Genomic DNA, 20077 nt, shown 5'->3' with positions numbered 1-20077 from the left:
AACAGATACTAATTACACTGGGTTACAAAAAAATGTTTTTTGCAAGTTGTCTAGGTTTTTTCAACTGAATTAGGACCATTTTGCACCACTAAATCCAAAAATGACATCTGTTTCTCTCAATCAGGTCAGGTTTTTTTGCTAATTTGATTTTGAAAAATTTGATCTTCTCACAAAATTGATTACATTTTTGTGACTTTATCAGTTGATTTTTTCTATAGTTCTCACCCAAAATAGGTTTTAAGAGAAAAAAAATAATTTTCTAACAGGATTCCTGTTAGGTACAATGGTGTATTCACCGCAGATGTAGCAGAATACGTCAGGCTTATTTTTGCAAGATCTTCTCGTCAAAGCCATTTCATTCACCTGTAATATTAGAAAAAACCATTAATCATAAACTGGCAAAAGTAAAATCTTCAGAACTCGTTTATTGCAAGAAGTATGAAAGAATTTTGTATCATATGATGTGAAAATACCCATAAATGTAAGCAAAAATGTTAAAAAGCCAATAAGTAGCATAGTTCAGAAAGTTGACCTGATTGAGCAAAATTAATGTGATTTTTGGATTCAGCACACCAAAATTATCCTAAATCAGCTCAAAAAACTTAAACAATAAATTTGCTGTTGGCCAGTATTATTAATCATAAAGTCACCAATATTTGAATTGATACTTGATCCATTCATGTTTTGTTTTTGTTTTTTTTGTACCTCCTTATCTTTGGCAGGGCTGTGGGAGCCTGGAGTCTTTCCCACTAGGTGATGACAAATACACCCTGCATAGATCACAAGTATTTGCAGTAAATTTCCAACAAAAAATTCCTTTAAGCTGCCTATCACACCAAGCAAAGCAGATTTCAGTTGTATTCAACAGTACTTACTGTCACTTTTCATCTTGAACTCATAAGAACTGTCAGTAAATAAGTACTTAAAGGAGTGATATTTTGCTTTTTTTTAAAAAATGGAATTATGCAGTTTAAAACATTTCCCTGTGGTCTACATAATCTGTAAATGCTATACTTAGGTCTGAATTCTTCATTAATGCAACTCCACAGGTCCATCTTCAATCCTATTTCTGAGTATTGACACCAGAAAGATCGTTTTGAGCGCTGGCCCTTTAAATGCATGAGCCACTTAACGCTCTACCCCCTCCAGGTCGTTGACTGTGCTGCTCTGTCCTGTTCAACCAACAACTGAGCATTTTAGGTAATTGGCTCGAAGTTTGGACATGTTTTCAGTATAGACTACAACCGCTGCTGCTGACAAACAGTTTTGTCGTTTTGTCGTACTCGGAGAAATGTTCGTCTGAAGTCTTGACCTTATATGTGCAAATGTCATGACATAACTAGTTATAGACGCAACAAATTAGGCAGGAATTAAAAGGAGTTGTAGAAATCCACTTGATTTTTGCCAAAATGAATATAAAGATAGCTTTGCAGCACCTGGAGGGTTCAAATTCAAACTTTATGAACTATTAGGGTCTAAATACACAAATAAATGTACTAAAAACTAGTAAAAGTGGGTTTATTAAAACATGACCCTTTAAGTGATAAGTGTTCTTTTCTTATTTCAGTGTTGGTAGAGCTTATTATGCACAATTAATAATGGAGTTCTGTGGGTGGGAATTGCTCAGGACTAAAGGTCAACTGGTATGGGTTTTTCAGTCACTTGTGGTGAGCCGGGCAGCCAACAGTCAAAATATATTGCCAATATGGTGTCAATAAAATACAACAACTATAGAATGATAATTGGGATAAATGAGACACAAAATTGCCGAACTTGAAGTAACGCAGATGCCATTATCGTGTCTTTAGATCTGTTCTGCATTCTGTCTGCATCGCACTTATTTCAAATAAAAATTGTGGAGTGCTAACATTGTTCAAAGCTGCAGCACTGACAGGGCTGTCTGCACTGCAGATGCGTCTGTGTTCATGATTTGTTTACAAGACTCACGAAATAATTGGCGGCTGATGCTGTGAAAATAGTTGTCCGATCTTCTGAAAATCCCAAATAATAGGTCTCTATCTATGCACAAGATCGCAGAGGGGTGATTACACAGACAGAATGAAGTCGCACATTTTTAAGTTAATTTATTTTCTACATATCAGATGAAAATACTTTTACAGATAGTGTTGAAATGATGAATTTCGGATTTAGGGAAGCTACATTCCTTTAAATATTAAATCACTGTCTGTCACCAATAGTAAAGTTAGATGGTGTTTGCTGTAAACTTGAACATGTATGAAATATAGGTTAAAAACACAGAATTCAGCACTGGATTTTGCATAACTATCTTCTGCCCTTTTTGTCTCTTCCAACTTGCGAGGACACAGAAAAAACAGAGAGAGACAAGAGACATGCATAGTCCATTAGAGTTGGATGAATACTGAGGGTCAGTGCAGGGTAACCATGGTGACACAAGGTCCCGCTTTTAGCCCATATCCCAGGGCCATCAACTACATGACCATTTATACACCTATAAACACAAGCATACACCCAGACGCACAAACACACACACAGGCACTGACAAAATGCATTAAAGTAGTCTGACAAGTGAGGAGGCATGTGAGATGGGGAGAGGGGAGAGGGGGGGTTGATGTCCCGGGGGGTAGAGGGTCCAAATGTAACCACTGGAGCAGCAAGTACAGTGTCTTGTCAGAGTCTCCCATTTGCTTTCTGTTTGTGCTATTCAGACATGATATACACTTAGTACATCTTCATCTACAAAACAAAATACCAGAATCATAAGTGTTAAAGAGTAAAGTGATTCCCCTCAGAGGAGAGTGCACTTCTGGATATAGCCATCTTAATAAATTTGATTAACTGTCTGTCACTCTAATTAAATCATGTACATCTTCCACCAGTCTAAAGTTACACTCGGCAAATCACAGTCCTGAGTTCTATCCCGGCACATAAATGTCAGACAGTAATACATGTTTGACTGTGGATGCGACCGTAAAGACCATCTCCGTTTAATCTTGTGCCAGCAGTGCAATATGATAATAAATGCAACACATAAGGCCCTGCCAATAAAGTTACATGTGATATGTATAGTGTAAGATAGTTGCATTAACACACAGAGCTGTCAAATATCCTAATCCGCTCCCCTGAGTCCTTATTCTGACACAGCTGAGAGTATGTCTGGTGACTTCCATTGTTCTGCATTAAAGTGTATTATGCCAGAATTTTGCGCTGATTTAGACCATTTTCAGTCCTCCCCGGAGAGAGGAAATCTGCTGTCTGGCCAGAGTCAGTAACAACATTCAACCCAGATTATGGGGTTTACAGATCAAATCTTGTACCCCCTGCACTGTTCACAAACTCATCAGGACTACCCATGTGAATATCCAATATGTTTGATATTTAGGAATTAACCCATAAAGACCCAGTGCAACTTTTATGTACAAGGGGGGGGGGGCTGAAAAGTTCATAGCCTGACTAAGAAGGAGTTATTCCACAGCAATGAAACTTGGCATACTTTAAATTCAACCTCTCCTGATACTAATCGCATGGTTTCCTTCCAGATAAACCCACATTGGATAAATAATTTAGGACTTTGAAAAGTAGTACCAGAGACATTTCGTGAACCATCCGTGGCACCGTGGTCTTATCAAATGTCTGCAGAAAAAGAGGTTAGCCCCCAAGGACATTCATGCTGACATGGTTGCTACTAGGCAGGGGTGTCAAACTCATTTTAGTTCAGGAGCCACGTTCAGCCTAATATGACCTAAAGTGGGCCGGACCAGTAAAATAATGTAAATAATAGGATAAAAACTTACAAATAATATCAACTCCAAAGTTTTCTCTATGTTTTAGAGTGAAACAAGTAAAATTCCGTAATGAAAATGCTTACATCTACAAACCGTACTTGAACATAACATGAACAAATATGAACAACCTGAAAATTTTTAAGAAAAACAAGTGTAATTTTAACAATATCACACCTCAGTTTATCATTTATACATGTGCATTATAACTTACAGATCACAGTGGATCTACAAATGCACAAAACAGACAGAATATTGTTAAAATACTATATACTTCTCTTAAGACATTTCAGGTTGTTCATATTTTTTGTGAAAGGCTAGTCTGTAAATGTAAACATTTTTGTGTAATTTTACTTTTTTGACACTAAAACAAAAAGAAAAAATAGCTTTTTTTCATTATTTATAGGTTATTATGATAGTATTTTACTGGTCTGACCCACTTTAGATTGAACATCCTTGACTGATAATATCTTCAGTGTAATTTTTACATTTCACAAATTCATCCTAGGGGCTGGATTGGACCCTTTGGCGGGCCGGATTTGGCCCCCGGGCCGCATGTTTGACACCTGTGTTATAGGGGATGATGCTCCAGCTTTACCAACTGTGCAAAACTGGGAAGCTGAATTCAAGAGGGGTAGGGAGAACGAGGGAGGGGTGAAAAGCAAGCATTTTCATGAAATGTCTGTCATACAACTTTACAAAGTCCTAAATTATTTATCCAATGTGGGTTTATCTGGAAGGAAACCATGCAGTTAGTATCAGGAATGGTTGAATTTAATGTATGCCAAGTTTCATTGCTGTGGAATAACTCCTTCTTAGTCAGGCTATGAACTTTTCAGCCCCCCCTCATAAGTTGCCAAATCAAATTTTCTCTATATCTAACCTTTCTTAAGTGATTCATCACCATTATTTGTAATAGTGTTATTTATATTTTGCATTTTGTCAGTATAAATCAGGTATTTTCATGTATTTAATTGACTGATCATGTTGACGTTCATAAAAATTCAGATTAAAGTTGAGGGTTGTTATATCAAAAACAGAAAACTGCAGAAAAAGTGAGTTTTTCAGTAAAAGATATCATTAACTGAACATAAACCAAGCAGTTCCATCCACTGTAATTAATCCAACTCCATGGGTTTTACTGGTGAATCAATGTTATAGAAGATGATGGTGTTTCCACGGTAACTATGGAGCCTCTGAACATCCAAATGGGTCATATCTGATGACCATGAAAAGATGAAAAACTGTATTTTACACCAATTATTGACATGTATTGATAGGATTGATAGGTTCCCAACCTTTTTTGGCTCGTAACCCCATTTTAACATCACAAATTTCTGATGACCCCAGACATTCAAAATTAAGATTTTTTTTTTTTTTCTTTTGCTAAAATTAATTTGTTTTTGATCTTGTAATAGTTTGCTATACTATGTTGCAAATAAAAGTTCATTTTAGATGACATTTAGTCTATATAATGTATATTATTATGGACGGAGGCAGAAAAGCCAGGTGTAGATTACTGCACAAAGTGAGAATTTGATTTTCCTTGGTCAGGATATGTACAGTCAGTCCAGCTTGGATTTAAAGGTTGCAAATTAATACTGAAAAAAACAATAACTCAAACTATGAATTATAAAAGAACTGCAGCATCTTAAACCAACCACAATGAACATTTGAAAGATAAACAGTACCACAGTGCTTCAGTTTCAGCTTCACAGTTTGTCATGTCTTTTATGTATTAGGATTGTCTCTCTCAACTCACCATATATTTTTTAGTAGCAAGTTTTTTTTTTTAATCAATTACTAGAAATTTCAGGCGACCCCATTTGAATTCCAGGCAACCCCAATGTTGAAAAAGACTGATGTAGATGTTCATTAAAGCTCAGATTAAAGTTGAGGGTTATTGTATCAAAAACAGAGAAAACTGCAGAAAAAATTAGTTTTTCAGTAAAATCTATCATTAACTGAACATAAACCAAGCAGTTCCATCCACTGTCATTGATCCAACTCAATGGGTTTTACTGGTGAATCAATGTTGTTGAAGATGATGTTTTCACGGTAACTACGGAGCCTCTGAATGTCCAAATGGGTCATATCTGATGAACATGAAAAGATGACAAACTGCATTTTACACCAATTATTGACATGTATTGATAGAATTAGTGGATCAATAGGTATTAAACATTTTAGATCAGTAGATGCTTTTGTTTATTGTTGGATATTTGCGTGTTTATGGGTTAAAATCAGGATCCTTACTTTAGCACTTTCACTACAGAACCACAACAGTCAGTGAGAGCGATGTGACAGCATTACCCCGCTACTTTTGACAGATATGAAAACTGACACTAAAAATCTCACCTCCAGTTCTGGCGTGTGGACCGAGTCTCTTTAGCCATTTTCTCATCCAGACTTGTTTAGCATCCTGTTTTTTTTTTCCCTCACTGTAAAGCAAGTTGTTGCACCACATCCTCTTCTATTTATTTACATCTCCATCGCCATGAGATCACCTGAGGGCATTATAGTCTCGCCAGTGTCTCAAAGTGATGTCCCAGTATTTCCAAATCTTGTAGTTTGTACATGTTTGAGATTAGAAACAGGATTATCCGTGAAGATTCTTCTTATCTGTGTGTGATGCAGCCTGATTTTTAACATTTTAGCAGCTTTTAGCAGCTTCAAGGACATCTCACTGTCACTCCAAATAAACCCCACAGTATGTTTCTGCCTATTTTTAGTTTACAGTTTACAGGGACTCTCACAAAGAAAAACACACACAGACAGGATGACTTCAATAACCTGACCACAAGCTCTTAAATTCTATGAGGGTCTAATCCTGATATAGGGAACTGGACCTTTTGGTTTACATCCTGATCCTCCTGATCCTCCTGTTTTGCCCGCACTGTTGATCATTATGTTTTTTGTTTTTACCGTCTTATATGAATTTTTTAGTGTCTTTTAATGCGAGTCAATATCACACTCACTCAGAGGACTGGCTCACACTTGCAGGTTCTTTCAGTCCAGTTTTTCTTACCGTGCAGCTGAACCCTGGAACACCCTCCAAAACCATCTGAAACTTACCACATTTTTATTATTAGGACAATTTAAATCCTTAATTACTTCTTATTTTACCTCCAGTTGCTCGAGTTTTAAGTAGATGTCCTTGTTTTAAGATAATCTTTGTCACTTTTACTTTTTTTACTTCTGATATGTGCATCATATGTTCGTATGTATCGTGTTGTCATCTAATTTCAAGGGTACCTGACACACTACACAGAGCGATCCACCAATCACAATTGTTCTTAATCAGTTTGGAGTGAGTCGCTGGTAACAACATTGAAAAAAAAGTTGAATTATAAAAAAAAATAATAATAATAAAATAACTTTGAAACATACATACATACATACATACATACATACATACATACATACATACATACATAAATAATTAAATAAAAATTCTGGATGAATTGCCTCCTATTTCTTTTACCTCAAAATTTGAGAAGCATATTAGACTAGAAAAACCTCCGCCAAGGCAGATCAGTCCCCCCCGATCATCACCAAAATGTAATAATTTGTTCCTTGTGCTAGTATCAACATTTCCTGAAAGTTTCATCAAAATCCCTCCGTAACTTTTTGAGTTATCTTGCTAACAGACAAACAAACAAACAGACAAACCCTGATGAAAACATAACCTCCTTGGCAGAAGTAATGAGCAACAAACAAGAGAAAATCTCCGTAAAACAAAGACTTGGCGCCAAAAAGAAAAGCAGCATCGGTTATCTGAAATTATTTTGGCTACAAGACGGATGATACTGAAACGCATATTCTGTGTTGATAGTGTCTTACACCTGTTGCTGCAACAAGAGGTAATACAACTAATTATTTTGACCATTTACGTCAGCACCACACACCTATTACATCCTCCTGAATATTTTTTCATATCACAATACATATCGCAGGGTTAAAAAAAATCACAATGCCAGTTTTTTCCAATATCATGCAGCTCTACATTGTATGTTTCAAATGTTTTGTTTTGTCTATGTGCTGTATTGTAAATGAGGTCGTGTCCTCAATATATCTCCGAGTTTAAATAAAGGTTATGAATGAAAGAATGAATTATTGACGATGGAAAGGTTTTTTTTGTTTTGTTTTTTAATTTCATGATGTCAAAAGCATGGGTTCCACTCCAGCATCTTGTGTCATTCTACTTCAGGTGACAGTAACAGTGCAGGTATATTCGTATGTACAGCCTGTCAGTGACATGACTCCTCTGCTTCTAGACCTGCATCAGAGTTGTTCAGTTCTTTCTCACCAGGTCTGAAAACAGTGAACAGACCACACTGTCTGTTTAACAACCCCAGCCTTCTATCTTGACTTTTCCAGCTCTTCAGTTTCTCTCTCATTAATTTCATTGTGTTTCCTGTCTTTTTTATCTTCCTCCTCTGTCCTGTCTAGTTTTTCTCCACCACTCACCCACACTTGGCTCACAGTAAATGTAAAAAAAAAAAAAAAAAAAAAAAAAAAAAAAAAAGATTCACAACAAAATCTTAAAACAAGTTTTTGGTGCAGTAATACTCATACACTCACAAGTATGTTTTTGATGAATATTTCATCTGATATAGACCTCTAAATCAAAATACTGAATTTTACCATTGAACCCTTTCAAGTTGCAACAATTGGTGCCAGGCACAACAAACCCCGCCCCTCATGTGTATTTCGCCCATTATGAGTAAATAGGAAGATTTTTAAAATTCATTAAAAATTTAAACTTTGACCTACTGTTCCCACAATTTAATAAGAACCATTCTGGGTCACTGGCAATCTATAAAGTCAATTTGGTATGAATTCAACCAGTAGTTTTGCTGCTACAGACATGCGAATTTTGCCCATTATAAGTAAATGGGGGAGAAAAAAAAAGATTTTAAACATTCAGAAAAAATTTAAACTTTGACCCACCTTTCCCAAAATGTAGTGACATCTATTCTGGGTCACTGGCAATCTATAAACCAAATTTAGTATGAATTCAACCAATGGTTTTGCTGCTAGAGACATTTGAAATTTCACCCATTTTAAGTAAATGGTGGAAAGAAAGATTTTAAAAATTTGTAGAAAAATTAAACTTTGACCTACTTCTCCCAAAATGTAATGAGATCTATTCTGGGTCACTGGCAATCTATAAACCAGATTCAACCTGTAGTTCTGCTGCTAGAGTATTAACAATCAAACAAACAAACAAACAAACTGAACCAAAAACAATACCCCTTACCTTCCCTTCGGGGGGGGGGGGGGGGGGGGGGGGGGGGGGATTTAACAGCAAATAACCCTCCAATATAAATACACTTTGCTCATAAAGTTGGAAAAAAATATTTTTTCTTCTCCTCATGAAATGATTGCCACAATGTGATTTATTCTTGATAGACACAGTATAGCTGGGTCTCAGTATATAATCATTGAACCCGGTCAAATGTGATTACAGAAGTGTATGAATAGGAATAAAAAGAGGAAAGCGTCTGAAAACAACATCATTTCAACTTTATGCGCAATACAAAGACACAACATAAACTTTAGAATAATATTTTATGTTTTTATCATTGCGCTAGTAGATATTAATATTGTATGTTTTTAACTAAAACTAACTAATCATTCTAACAGTATTTGATTCTACTGCAGTTACAGAAAATGTTATTCACTGTATGCAGATCCAAATTCTCTCTGTTCATAGAGCAGGATGATCATTACTCCAGCCATTCCAAGTATTTGTTCACTTTTTGCGCTTGTCAAATCGTGTATGTGTGCATGGAGTAAAGAGTCTAAACCCCCCTATTTCCTCCGTACCAAACATCTTACTGGGGACTCCCAGAAAGCCAAGGCTGGCTCAGGCCATTAGTCATGTAGCCGGGAGCTAAATGTCTACCACCATCATCAGCTGAAACAGAGATAAAAGCTTTGAGAGATTTGCCAAGGTGGAGTGACAGTCATTGATTTTTGTTCCACTTGGTTTTCTTGATAGAATAAGTCTCAGCACACTGACTAACACTCTCTCTCTATCTCGATCTCTTTCTCTGTGTGTGTGTCTCTGTGTTTTTCTTAGAGTAAGAAACATGCCAACAAGGTGCGTCTGTTCTACATGCTGCACCCTGAAGATGGAGGACCACCTTCCAAGAGACTGAGGCCAGATAACCCAGTATGATCTCACTGAATGCATGTCTATGTGTGTGTTTGTGTGTGTGTGTGAAGACTATTTCCATCTCCATAGAATCTAGTCATTAAGACTCATTGATAAGCTCAGGGACTATATTTTGCTGTGGACAAGTAGGGTTAAGAGTCATGTCACGATACTTTTCCCATGATAACGATGATTGCAAGATGATTACGGTGATCATCCATCATGATGACTGTGTGACTGAAGAGAGAACACCCCTAGCATGGCAACCAGCCGGAATTATGCTTCTACTCACGGCATTGTGGTATCAGTTTCAAAGAATTTAACAACTGAGATGTAACAAAATTAAAAGAAGTGAGTCTTAGTGTCTCATTAACACCCAGATTGACAGATTGTAACATATCCATGATTCCTATCGTTCCAAGAGGTTGTCTATCTATTGAAAGAACCGGCATGTTTTAATTAAAATATTGATGTTTGGAGCTAATATGATACAATATATTACCACGTTGATATTTTCAGATAGCAAAACAAGCTTGGATTTACATTGGCAAGAAAATGTTGCTGGAAATTTAGAAATCTCCTTGTTTTCTACAAGAATTGGTCATAAATTGTGGTCTGATCTTCATCTGTTTCACAAGAACAGAAAAAAACAATGTTCTAAGCATAATACCACATAAAAAACTGTAATAATATGTGTCTTTAGTGAACATAGCTATTAAACAGTCATAGTGCTACTGATAAAATGAAGCAAACCTTTAGGCTAATGACTTCAGAAAGAGCTAATTGGAGTCAGGAGATAGCAAACCAGACGTCCAAACAATGAAATGAGATTTAAACCGGAGGCACGGAGCTACTTTATCTTATTAACAACACTCATCTCTCAAGTGTTGCAAATAGCTGTGTTCAATAAATACATGAATTGTTATAATTGTTTGTTTCGTACTAGCTTAAGAACGTTGCATTCATCTACTTGTGACCTACATGCAGATCAATTTATGACCCATTCATGCAGAAAACGACAAATTTTCAAAGATTCACTCGCCGTTGCATTTTGGAAGACATGCACCAAGGTTAGAATAGTTTTTTTTCCTTATAGTTTAGTTTTATTTAGTTTTGACTTTTTTTCTCTAATTCAGTTAGTTTTGATTAGTTTTTAGAGCAGGTTTGCTAGTTAGCTTACCGACCGATAGGCTGTAAGCTATTGTTGTCGTCCAGCCTCCGGTGGCGACATCTGTCATCCATCGCAAAAATTTCAATCGTCTTCTTCTCAGAAACTACAATTCCGATTGTCTTCAAACGTGGTACACAGCTTCTTTATGATGATGTCAACAAAAGTTAGGGAAATTATTTGGATCCGGCTCTGATTCGGGATTTAGTGCGACTTCAAAAAATTTCCCTATTATAAGACATAGGCAGTGCTGGTAAGCTACAGGGCCATTGGTCCTATTTTTTTTTTTATTAGTTTTCAGTTTTTTTTCTGAATGCTTAGTGTTTCAGTTTAGTTTTAGTTTTTTCATATCTTTTCTCTTCCTTGCCGCCGTCATATTCACATAAATCCCATACAGGTCTCTGCTGCTTTCTCCCAACTTTAGTCTCTATGTTTCCAGGTAGAGTGGGGACGAAAAGACGACTCTAAACCACGAGTGACGAGAAGTGCTGGACCGTGAGGCGCCGTATGGTGCCGCTAGCTAAAATTGCTTGAGTGAAATAAATCAATTTCATATCAATCCGACATTTACAAAGACGAAAACGAAGGGAATTTTATCCAGAATTTTTATAAGTTTTAGTTAGTTTTGTAAGCACACAATACAGTTGCAGTTAGTTATCGATTTTTCTTTGAATTATAGTTTTTATTTATTTCAGTTAACAAAAAGATTTTTTCAATTTTAGTTTTCGTCATTTCGTTCGTTTTTCTTAACGACAATAACCTTGACATGCACTTGCTGCATGTTTTCATGTTCTTGGTAATACATCCAACAAAAACCTGACTTGACCAGCTCAGTCTTGAATCCTACCAGGCTTGTCCACTTCTGGCCAAGTGCTCATGGGAATATGTGTTTGTTCTGTTTTGTGCATTTGTATGTGTTTTTGTGCTATAATTCTCCCAGGAGAGGTTGTGCCTTAGCTGTGGTGCTTCTGCTAAGGTTTAGTAGAGACAGACTTGGCCAAACAGCTCTATATCTGACCACTGCAGGCCATGGCTAGGGAGGTCAGCGCATTACCAATGTTTGTGTGTCTGTGTGTGTACAGTAGGTGGGTATTGTGTCTCTGTATTTGTATGGGTCCGCTCTGTATTTGCGGCAAATGCTGAGATTGCATTTTCTTGCACAGTGCATTGTTTGGCTTCAGATATGAGGCACAAGTGCAATTTTTCTGTTGATTTAATGTGTGTATTGTGTATTTTTGTGTGTTTGTTTGTGTCTTTATATGTGTGGGGAGAGTAGTACCAATGAAATGACAGGAAAGACGACCAAAATGGGGAAGGGAGTGTGCATATAATGAACTATTGTCAGGAGGAAGATTTACCATAGAATATTGTGTGCCCCATTTATTCAGCAAGCCTGTAAGTCTCATATAGCACAAAACACACACATCCTCACAGAATACATGAACAAAAAGAGGGAATGGCTTTGGAGGAAGGGGGAGGTGGAGCTTCTCCAAATCCTATATGGTGCCACAGCCAAGACCTTGGGCTTATTGTCTCTCTCTAGGCAATGACCTTTCTTTAAAAAAAATTCCAAAATAGACCTAAAGAACTACTCCCTAAAACAGATATTATTACTCAAACTGACGAATGACCAATACAACATTCCAAGCTCTGACAAATTTATGTTTGGTACAACAAATAAAGAAAGCAGATTAAAATTATTTCATTTTCCATCGATGACTAGAAAAGCTGAAACATGTCAAGGTAAAAGAATTAACTTTTTCCATCTGTCTGACAAATAAGAAAAGGAAATCTGAACTAGAAAAGCACTTGGAGAGCACCACCACCACCAAAATTTAATCATTTGTTCCTTGTGCCAGTATCAACATTTCCTGAAAATTTCATCCAAATCTGTTCATAATTTTTTGAGTTATCATGCAAACAGACAGACAAACTAAAAAAAAAAAAAAAAATCCCATCCCCCCCACCCCTGATCACCACCAAAATTTAATCATTTGTTCCTTGTGCTAGTATCAGCATTTCCTTAAAATTTCATGAAAATCCATCCATAACTTTTTGAGTTATCTTGCTAGCAGACAGACAGACAGACAGACAAACCCTGATGAAACATAACCTCCGCCGTTACACTTGGCAGAGGTAAAAATCCAGCATAGCAGAGGCAGATCAAACAATAGGTCTTTTTAAGAAAACCCTAATGCATCCCTGGAGTCAGATGATTGTGAGAGTTTATGTTTCCCCTACCATTAAAACGGATCTCCACCTAGGTAAACCTGTAGCAGAGCCGTCACAATCTGATACAGGGCAGGTTTTTATGATGACTGACAGCACTTGTGCAGTTGAGGCACAATTTTCTACCCAAGACGGCTGCAACTGATATGTGTGAATCTGCTCTTGCATCAGTATGAAACTAACTGGACAGTGCATTTTTAACAAACACTTCAAGCATCCCTTGATAAGAAATATGGGTTTGATTCTCCTGCTGGAATACATCATCCATTCAGTTCCTCTGTAGGTCTATCCAATTATATCCAGAAGCGCTCCTATTGATAGCACCACAGACACCTCCAAAATGAGCCGAGATCTCATTTGAGAGTTGGTCTTATAATACCAAATGTCAGCTATAGAGTATAAAGTAGGGATGCACCGATCCAATGCCAGTATTGGGCATCGGCTCCGATACTCAGTGGGTTTACTCGTATTCGTACTCGTAAAAGTAATCTGATACAAATGCACTGATACCACCTACAGCCATGTGACATTCACAGTTCAGTGCAGCAGGTATGCAGCAGTGGAATAATGTGTGGGGAGTGTGAAGAGTGTGGAGATTTTTCAAAATAAATGATGGTGATAAAAGTAACACTGACTGCAAGTAACATTAAAGACACAGACAGATACGGATGGAGCGTTCTGTCCGTCCTCTGCGTACATTCCATCCATTTTCCAGGTGCTCGCGGATGCGTACCCAGACAGAGAATACCAGCAGGAACTGTGGAGGTAGAGGATCTGTTCATAGAGCGACTGTGTGAGTTAAAGAAAACTACTGACAGATTTATGACAACTACCCAGGGCTGGGCTGGGGGTACGGAGCGGTGCAGACCGCCACCAACGAAAGTGAAAATGAAACTTATCGCTCATTCATCTTTTCCCTACCTGCCGAAGCTTCACTTTTACAGGGTGGGGAAGCAAAATTTACAATATTTTGAGGCAGGGATTGAAAGACAGTGTATGACCAATTAATTTATTGAAAGTTATGAGAATTTATTTGCCACAAGAAAATTTACATAATAGAAAATGTTTTTATTCTATGTGTCCTCCTTCTTTCTCAATAACTGCCTTCACACGCTTCCTGAAACTTGTGAAAGTGTTCCTCAAATATTCGGGTGACAACTTCTCCCATTCTTCTTTAATAGTATCTTCCAGACTTTCTCGTAATAGTTTTGCTCATAGTCATTCTCTTCTTTACATTATAAACAGTCTTTATGGACACTCCAACTATTTTTGAAATCTCCTTTGGTGTGACGAGTGCATTCAGCAAATCACACATTCTTTGACGTTTGCTTTCCTGATTACTCATATGGGCAAAAGTTTCTGAAAAGGTATGGATAATAGTGTTAGGTATGATTATGACATCAATATATGTTTGGTTTCAAAACAATTGACGTAGTGCCTGCTGAGAAAAAACAACTAAATGTTCATTGTAAATTTTGCTTCCCCCCCCTGTAACCCTTACTCGTGAAAACGCTGCAATATTAGTATCACATTAGTGTTGCCTCTGTCGTCTCCATATTTATTATTACAGACTTTCTTCTTCTTAAAAAACTTTACTCTTCTTTGTCTTATTTGTCCAGTATGGTTAATCAAGAGCAGCGCCCCCTGGTGGATTAATTGGGAAACATTCATTCCGACACATTAAATGTCAGTAGCAGCACCTTGTTACAGTCAGACTAATGACGACAATAAAGCACATTTACAAAAGGAACTAAGAACCGGAATAGGATTATTAAGTACTCGTTATCGGCAAGTACTCAAATGTAAGTACTCATACTCGTACTCTTCTGGAAAAAAGTGTTATCGGTGCATCCCTAATATAAAGTACATATAAAAACTCTGAACAAAACCCGGTGACTCCTAAACATACATCATTGCAGGACAACACTGGAGTTTCAGCTCGACTCTACAACCCCCTGCACTAAACATAGACAAAACTGTTTGTCTCCACTCAAGACAGATGCTCCAACACCCATGGAACTGCTTGTAACACAGAGTCATTTGGTTTAATAGCTGCAGTGTAATTACTGAATATCAAATTGCAGTCCTCTACACTGCTAATTACTTGCTAATATTAATGACCAACATTCTTCACCACTCTGCTTGATGAAGAGTGGCTGTAAGGACAAGCCACACAATAAGATATAATAAATGTGCACTGAGCTACATAACTCACATAAAATAGACTTGTCAAGGGCACATGAATATTGGTGTATAAACACACACATAATGTAGAAATATACACACCTGCGTCTCCATCTGTCTCCCTAAGTGAGTAAGACATGACTCAGCCGCTCTTGGCTTTCACTTCATATGGGACACTGAATACACATGAACAGCAAACATGCACAAAGCTACACACACACACCTCGTCAACCATACTGTAACACACTGTGAGCACTTTGTTCATAACCTTTCACACAGAGATGTGACATTGATTATCTGACAGTGCTGGAAAATGGATGAAAGATGAGCTGACTCTCCAGAGATGAAATTCTTCGCCGTTCAGTTTGGGACAAACTTTTCTTCTTTTACAGCTTTCATCTATGTCTTTTTCTCTCATGCACATCTTTTCTCTCCACTTCACCTGAGTGTTTTCTCCCTCTGTGTTTGCATGATTGACATGGTGCAGTCCAATGGGAGCAGCTGAACGAGGTTTGCGCAGAGTGAATGAAATGCCAGCATCTACCCAGTGTAAAATGCCATGCCTTGAGGATTGTGTCTCTGTGTGTAGGTGAAAGTGTTTGTCACAGAACAAACATAGAGAAAGTAGGTCATAAAGGTGTTCCCATGAACGGGGGGAGGTGTTTGATCTGTTGTTCTTCGCAATTTTTCACCCTACTCTTTCTTTTTTATCTCTCTGCCAATGGCAAGATATAACAAAATGCTTTAATTCTATCGCTTTTCATTCTCTTCTAATGCTATATTTGCACTGCCGTCCTTTCAATTTACACTCGGCACACTTCTTCTAACTCCAAATGAGAGCGTCTGTTTCCCCGTGCTGCTCCATGTGTATATTTAGCAATGTTTCCCACAGCACCTCAACACAGAATGTTGGAAGAAGTAAGGAGGAGCAGAGAGAGAGCAAAACAGAAGGAGAGGAAGATAAACACAACTAATTAGGAATCTATTGTTAGGTGCATGAACAGGATGAATCTAAGCAAACAAAAAAATATATTCAACGATACAGACATCACTGTCGGGCATACATGTCCGCACACAAACAGGAACACACATAACATTTAGGTCGCATGCAAATCATGTCAACAGATGCGCAAAGTGCAGCAGGTAGAGATAGTGGAGGCACAAAAGAGAGAAAAAAAAAAAGTGCATCTAGAAATCAAAAATGAAGAAACAAAAAGCTTGATGACTTGGAGGGGAGACAGGCGCAGGAGCAAAACACTGAGTCAGGGATGCTGTTTATTGTTGAAAGTGGTTGAGTAGAGTGGCAGCTGTAATGAGCTGACAATTATTCATATGTCAGTCACCCCCACACACTTGAGATTGTTTAAAACTTTTCCCGCACTGTCTCTAAATCCCTAGTGTAGCATCTGTCAATGAGCGACAGAATTGCCTTGTTCTTTCAAGTAGATGTTTCTTTGTGTTTCAGTCCCATCGTCGTCTTTGTCTTCTTTTACTTTTTAGTGTGTTTTGACAGGTGAGACAGGTGAGGATCATTTCAGCCTGTTTGTCCTCAGTCATAAAACCGTGCGGTTGTGTGGAATTGACTCACTGCGGTTGTTTTACCACGTTCTGGTACTACGGATTTTGGTAAAACAAGATCTTAGAGAGAGGGGAGGGGAGGGGAGGGGAGGGGAGGGGAGGGGAGGGGAGGGGAGGGGAGGAGAAACAGGAAGAGAAGAGGAGATAAGATGAGAGGAAAAATGAGGAAAGGAGAGGAAAAACGAGGAGAGGAGAAACAAGGAGGGGAGAGGAGAAATGAGAGGAAAGATGAGGAGAGGATAAATGAGGAGAGAAGAGATGAGGAGAGGAGAGGAGAGGAGAAATGAGGAGAGGAGAGATGAGGAGAGGAGAAATGAGGAGATGAGAAACGAGGAGAGGAGAAACAAGGAGAGGAGAGATGAGGAGAGGAGAAATGAGGTGAGGAGAAACAAGGAGAGGAGGAATGAGGAGAGGAGAAACGAGGAGAGGAGAAACAAGGAGAGGAGAGGAGAAATGAGGACAGAAAAGGTGAAATGAGGAGAGGAGAGGAGAGGAGAGGAGAGGAGAGGAGAGGAGAGGAGAGGAGAGGAGAGGAGAGGAGAGGAGAAATGAGGAGAGGAAAAACAAGGAGAGGAGAAATGAGGAGAGGAGAAACGAGAAGAGGAGAAACAAGGAGAGGAGAAATGAGGAAAGGAGAGGAGAAATGAGGAGAGAAAAGGTGAAATGAGGAGAGGAGAGGAGAGAAGAAAGGAGGAGAAATGAGGAGAGGAAAAACGAGGAGAGGAGAAATGAGGAGAGGAAAAACGAGGAGAGGAGAAATGAGGGGAAACGAGAAGAGGAGAGACGAGGACAGGTGATGAGAGGAGAAATGAGGATAAATGAGGAGAAACGAGGAGATGGGAAACGAGAGGAAAAGTGAGGTGAGAAGAGACAAAAAAGAACAGGAGAGGAGAAATGAGGAGAGAAAAAAAGAAAAGAAGTGACACAATGAGGAGAGAGGAGATGAGAAACAAGGAGAGGAGGCTTGTCATCGGCATTGTGGCTCCCATGACACAATCATGAATAAAGATTATGGGATAATTATAGATTAGCTGTTGTTACTTAACATACAAACACACACTGATAAAGAGAGGCACAAAAATATAGATGCACTTTCTTTTTCCTGTGGCAACATGAGAAAACACTTCATCATGCAAATATAACAGAACAGAAGTCATTTGAACCAACTGAAAATTAGTTCAATAGAAGTGTCCAGAGCTATAGGGCTTTTTTTTATATATATGTTGATCATTTTCTCAACTAATCTTTTAGTTGTGTGGTCTATAAAATGTCAGAAAATGATGAAAAATGTCAACAACTGTTCCCCAAAGTGCAAAATATCATCTTTAAATGTCTTGTTTGGTCTGCACCCTAAAGATATTCAGGTTATTTTCACAGAGGACAGAAACCAAAATATATTAAAAATTCAAGATGCTAAAAATTAGTCCCAAAAATGCCAAAAATATACAATTTAATCTTTATTAAATAATCATCACAGCTCCAGAGTAAGCCATTACATGCAGGAGAGAGGAGGAGAGGGCCTGCCAATAAAGATAAATGCATGTATTTCATCCTACAACAGACCGAGACACAGAGACTGGAGCTCAGAGGAGGAGGAAGGATGGGAGGAAGGGGGGGAGAAGAGGCAGCTAAGCCAAAGGAAAAGGCAAATAGAGAAACGAAAGGGAAGAAGAGTATGAGAGGGGGAAAGAAAGAAGAAGGCAGAGAGAGCGAGAGAGGGAGAGCTAGGACAAGTGAGAGATAAAGCTAAGCCTGGAAGGTAAAGGTGTCCTTAACTCTCACATCCTCTGTCCATGATGCTAACCAGGGCTGACACAAAACAACACATTCACACACGTGCACCTACAAAGAGACGCACACCCGCACACTGGGATATGGTGTCGCAGACTGTTTTCTATTATGGCCCTCCCTCTCACCACGACCGAGGTTTCTCTTCTCCCCCGACTCGTCTTGACACCTGGACTAGAGAGAGCGCTGGTGCGAAAACACACCGGAGAGGGAAAGAGAGAGAGAGAGAGAGAGGTTGAGGAGTTAAAAGAAGCAGCAGAAGCAAGTAAGAAAGTATTCACCAGGAGGTAGATGTCTACGGAAGCTCCTACACTCCAAAACTGGTTAGCTGTGATCCACGAAATTTTTGTCATGGAGAAACTCACATTTTCTTTATGACTTGAACAAGAGAAATTTAAACACTGTTGGGCGCCTTGGATTACATATATAACTTTAGTAAATCTGACTTTGACTGAACACAGAAGATGATACTAACTCTCTTTCCTCAAGGCTTTTTTTTTCTTTCTTTCTGTGCTACTCTTATGTTCATATTTACATTTTATACTTGAATATCCAAATACCAAATGTACATATGCACTGTTAGGCTCTTTTTTACTTTCTTTCTTTGTATTATGATTATAAATACTACTTTGTGTGTATACATATATATGTATTTCTGCATAATTACCTCCACCAGGAGGTATTGCGATCGCTTTGCTTTGTGTGTTTACGTGCGTGCGTGCATGCATGCGTGTTTGTTTGTTTGTTTCTTAGCAAGATAATTCTAAAAGTTATGGACAGATTTTCATGAAATTTTCAGGAAATGTTGATACTGGCACAAGAAAGAAATGATAAAATTTTGGTGGTGATCGGGGGGGGGGGGGGGGCACACTGATCTGCCCTGGCGGAGGTCTGCGCTCTCCGAGTGCTTTTCTTGTTTTCTTTCTTATTTCCTAGAAGTGTGGTCGGCTATGTGTACAAACTTGTTAATATCATTATAATGATCCATTTTTTAAATACTTATTTAATTTACTTATTACCTCCGCCAAGGAACAGCGAAGGTTATGTTTACCTCCACCAGGAGGTATTGTGATCACTTTGTTTTGTGTGTTTGCATGTTTGTTTGTTAGCAAGATAACTCAAAAAATTATGGATGGATTTGCATAAAATTTTCAGGAAATGTTGATACTGGCACAAGGAACAACTGATGAAATTTTGGTGGTGATC

The 20077-nt window shown here is 38.2% G+C and overlaps 1 protein-coding gene across 1 annotated transcript in view; it reads left to right on the top strand.

The window, feature by feature from the left end:
* LOC115434423 (zinc finger matrin-type protein 4) overlaps window positions 1-20077 on the top strand; it is a 114526-nt gene that overhangs the window by 35147 nt on the left and 59302 nt on the right. The window contains exon 3 of the mRNA XM_030156365.1: window positions 9850-9942. Within this exon, the coding sequence (XP_030012225.1) occupies window positions 9850-9942 (93 nt within the window). The remainder of the gene's footprint in view (window positions 1-9849; window positions 9943-20077) is intronic.

This window comes from Sphaeramia orbicularis, chromosome 15 (assembly GCF_902148855.1).
Source record: "Sphaeramia orbicularis chromosome 15, fSphaOr1.1, whole genome shotgun sequence".
Lineage (NCBI taxonomy): Eukaryota > Metazoa > Chordata > Actinopteri > Kurtiformes > Apogonidae > Sphaeramia > Sphaeramia orbicularis.
The sequence above is the reverse complement of the archived record's forward strand: the minus strand, read 5'-3'. Positions and strand labels throughout refer to the sequence as shown.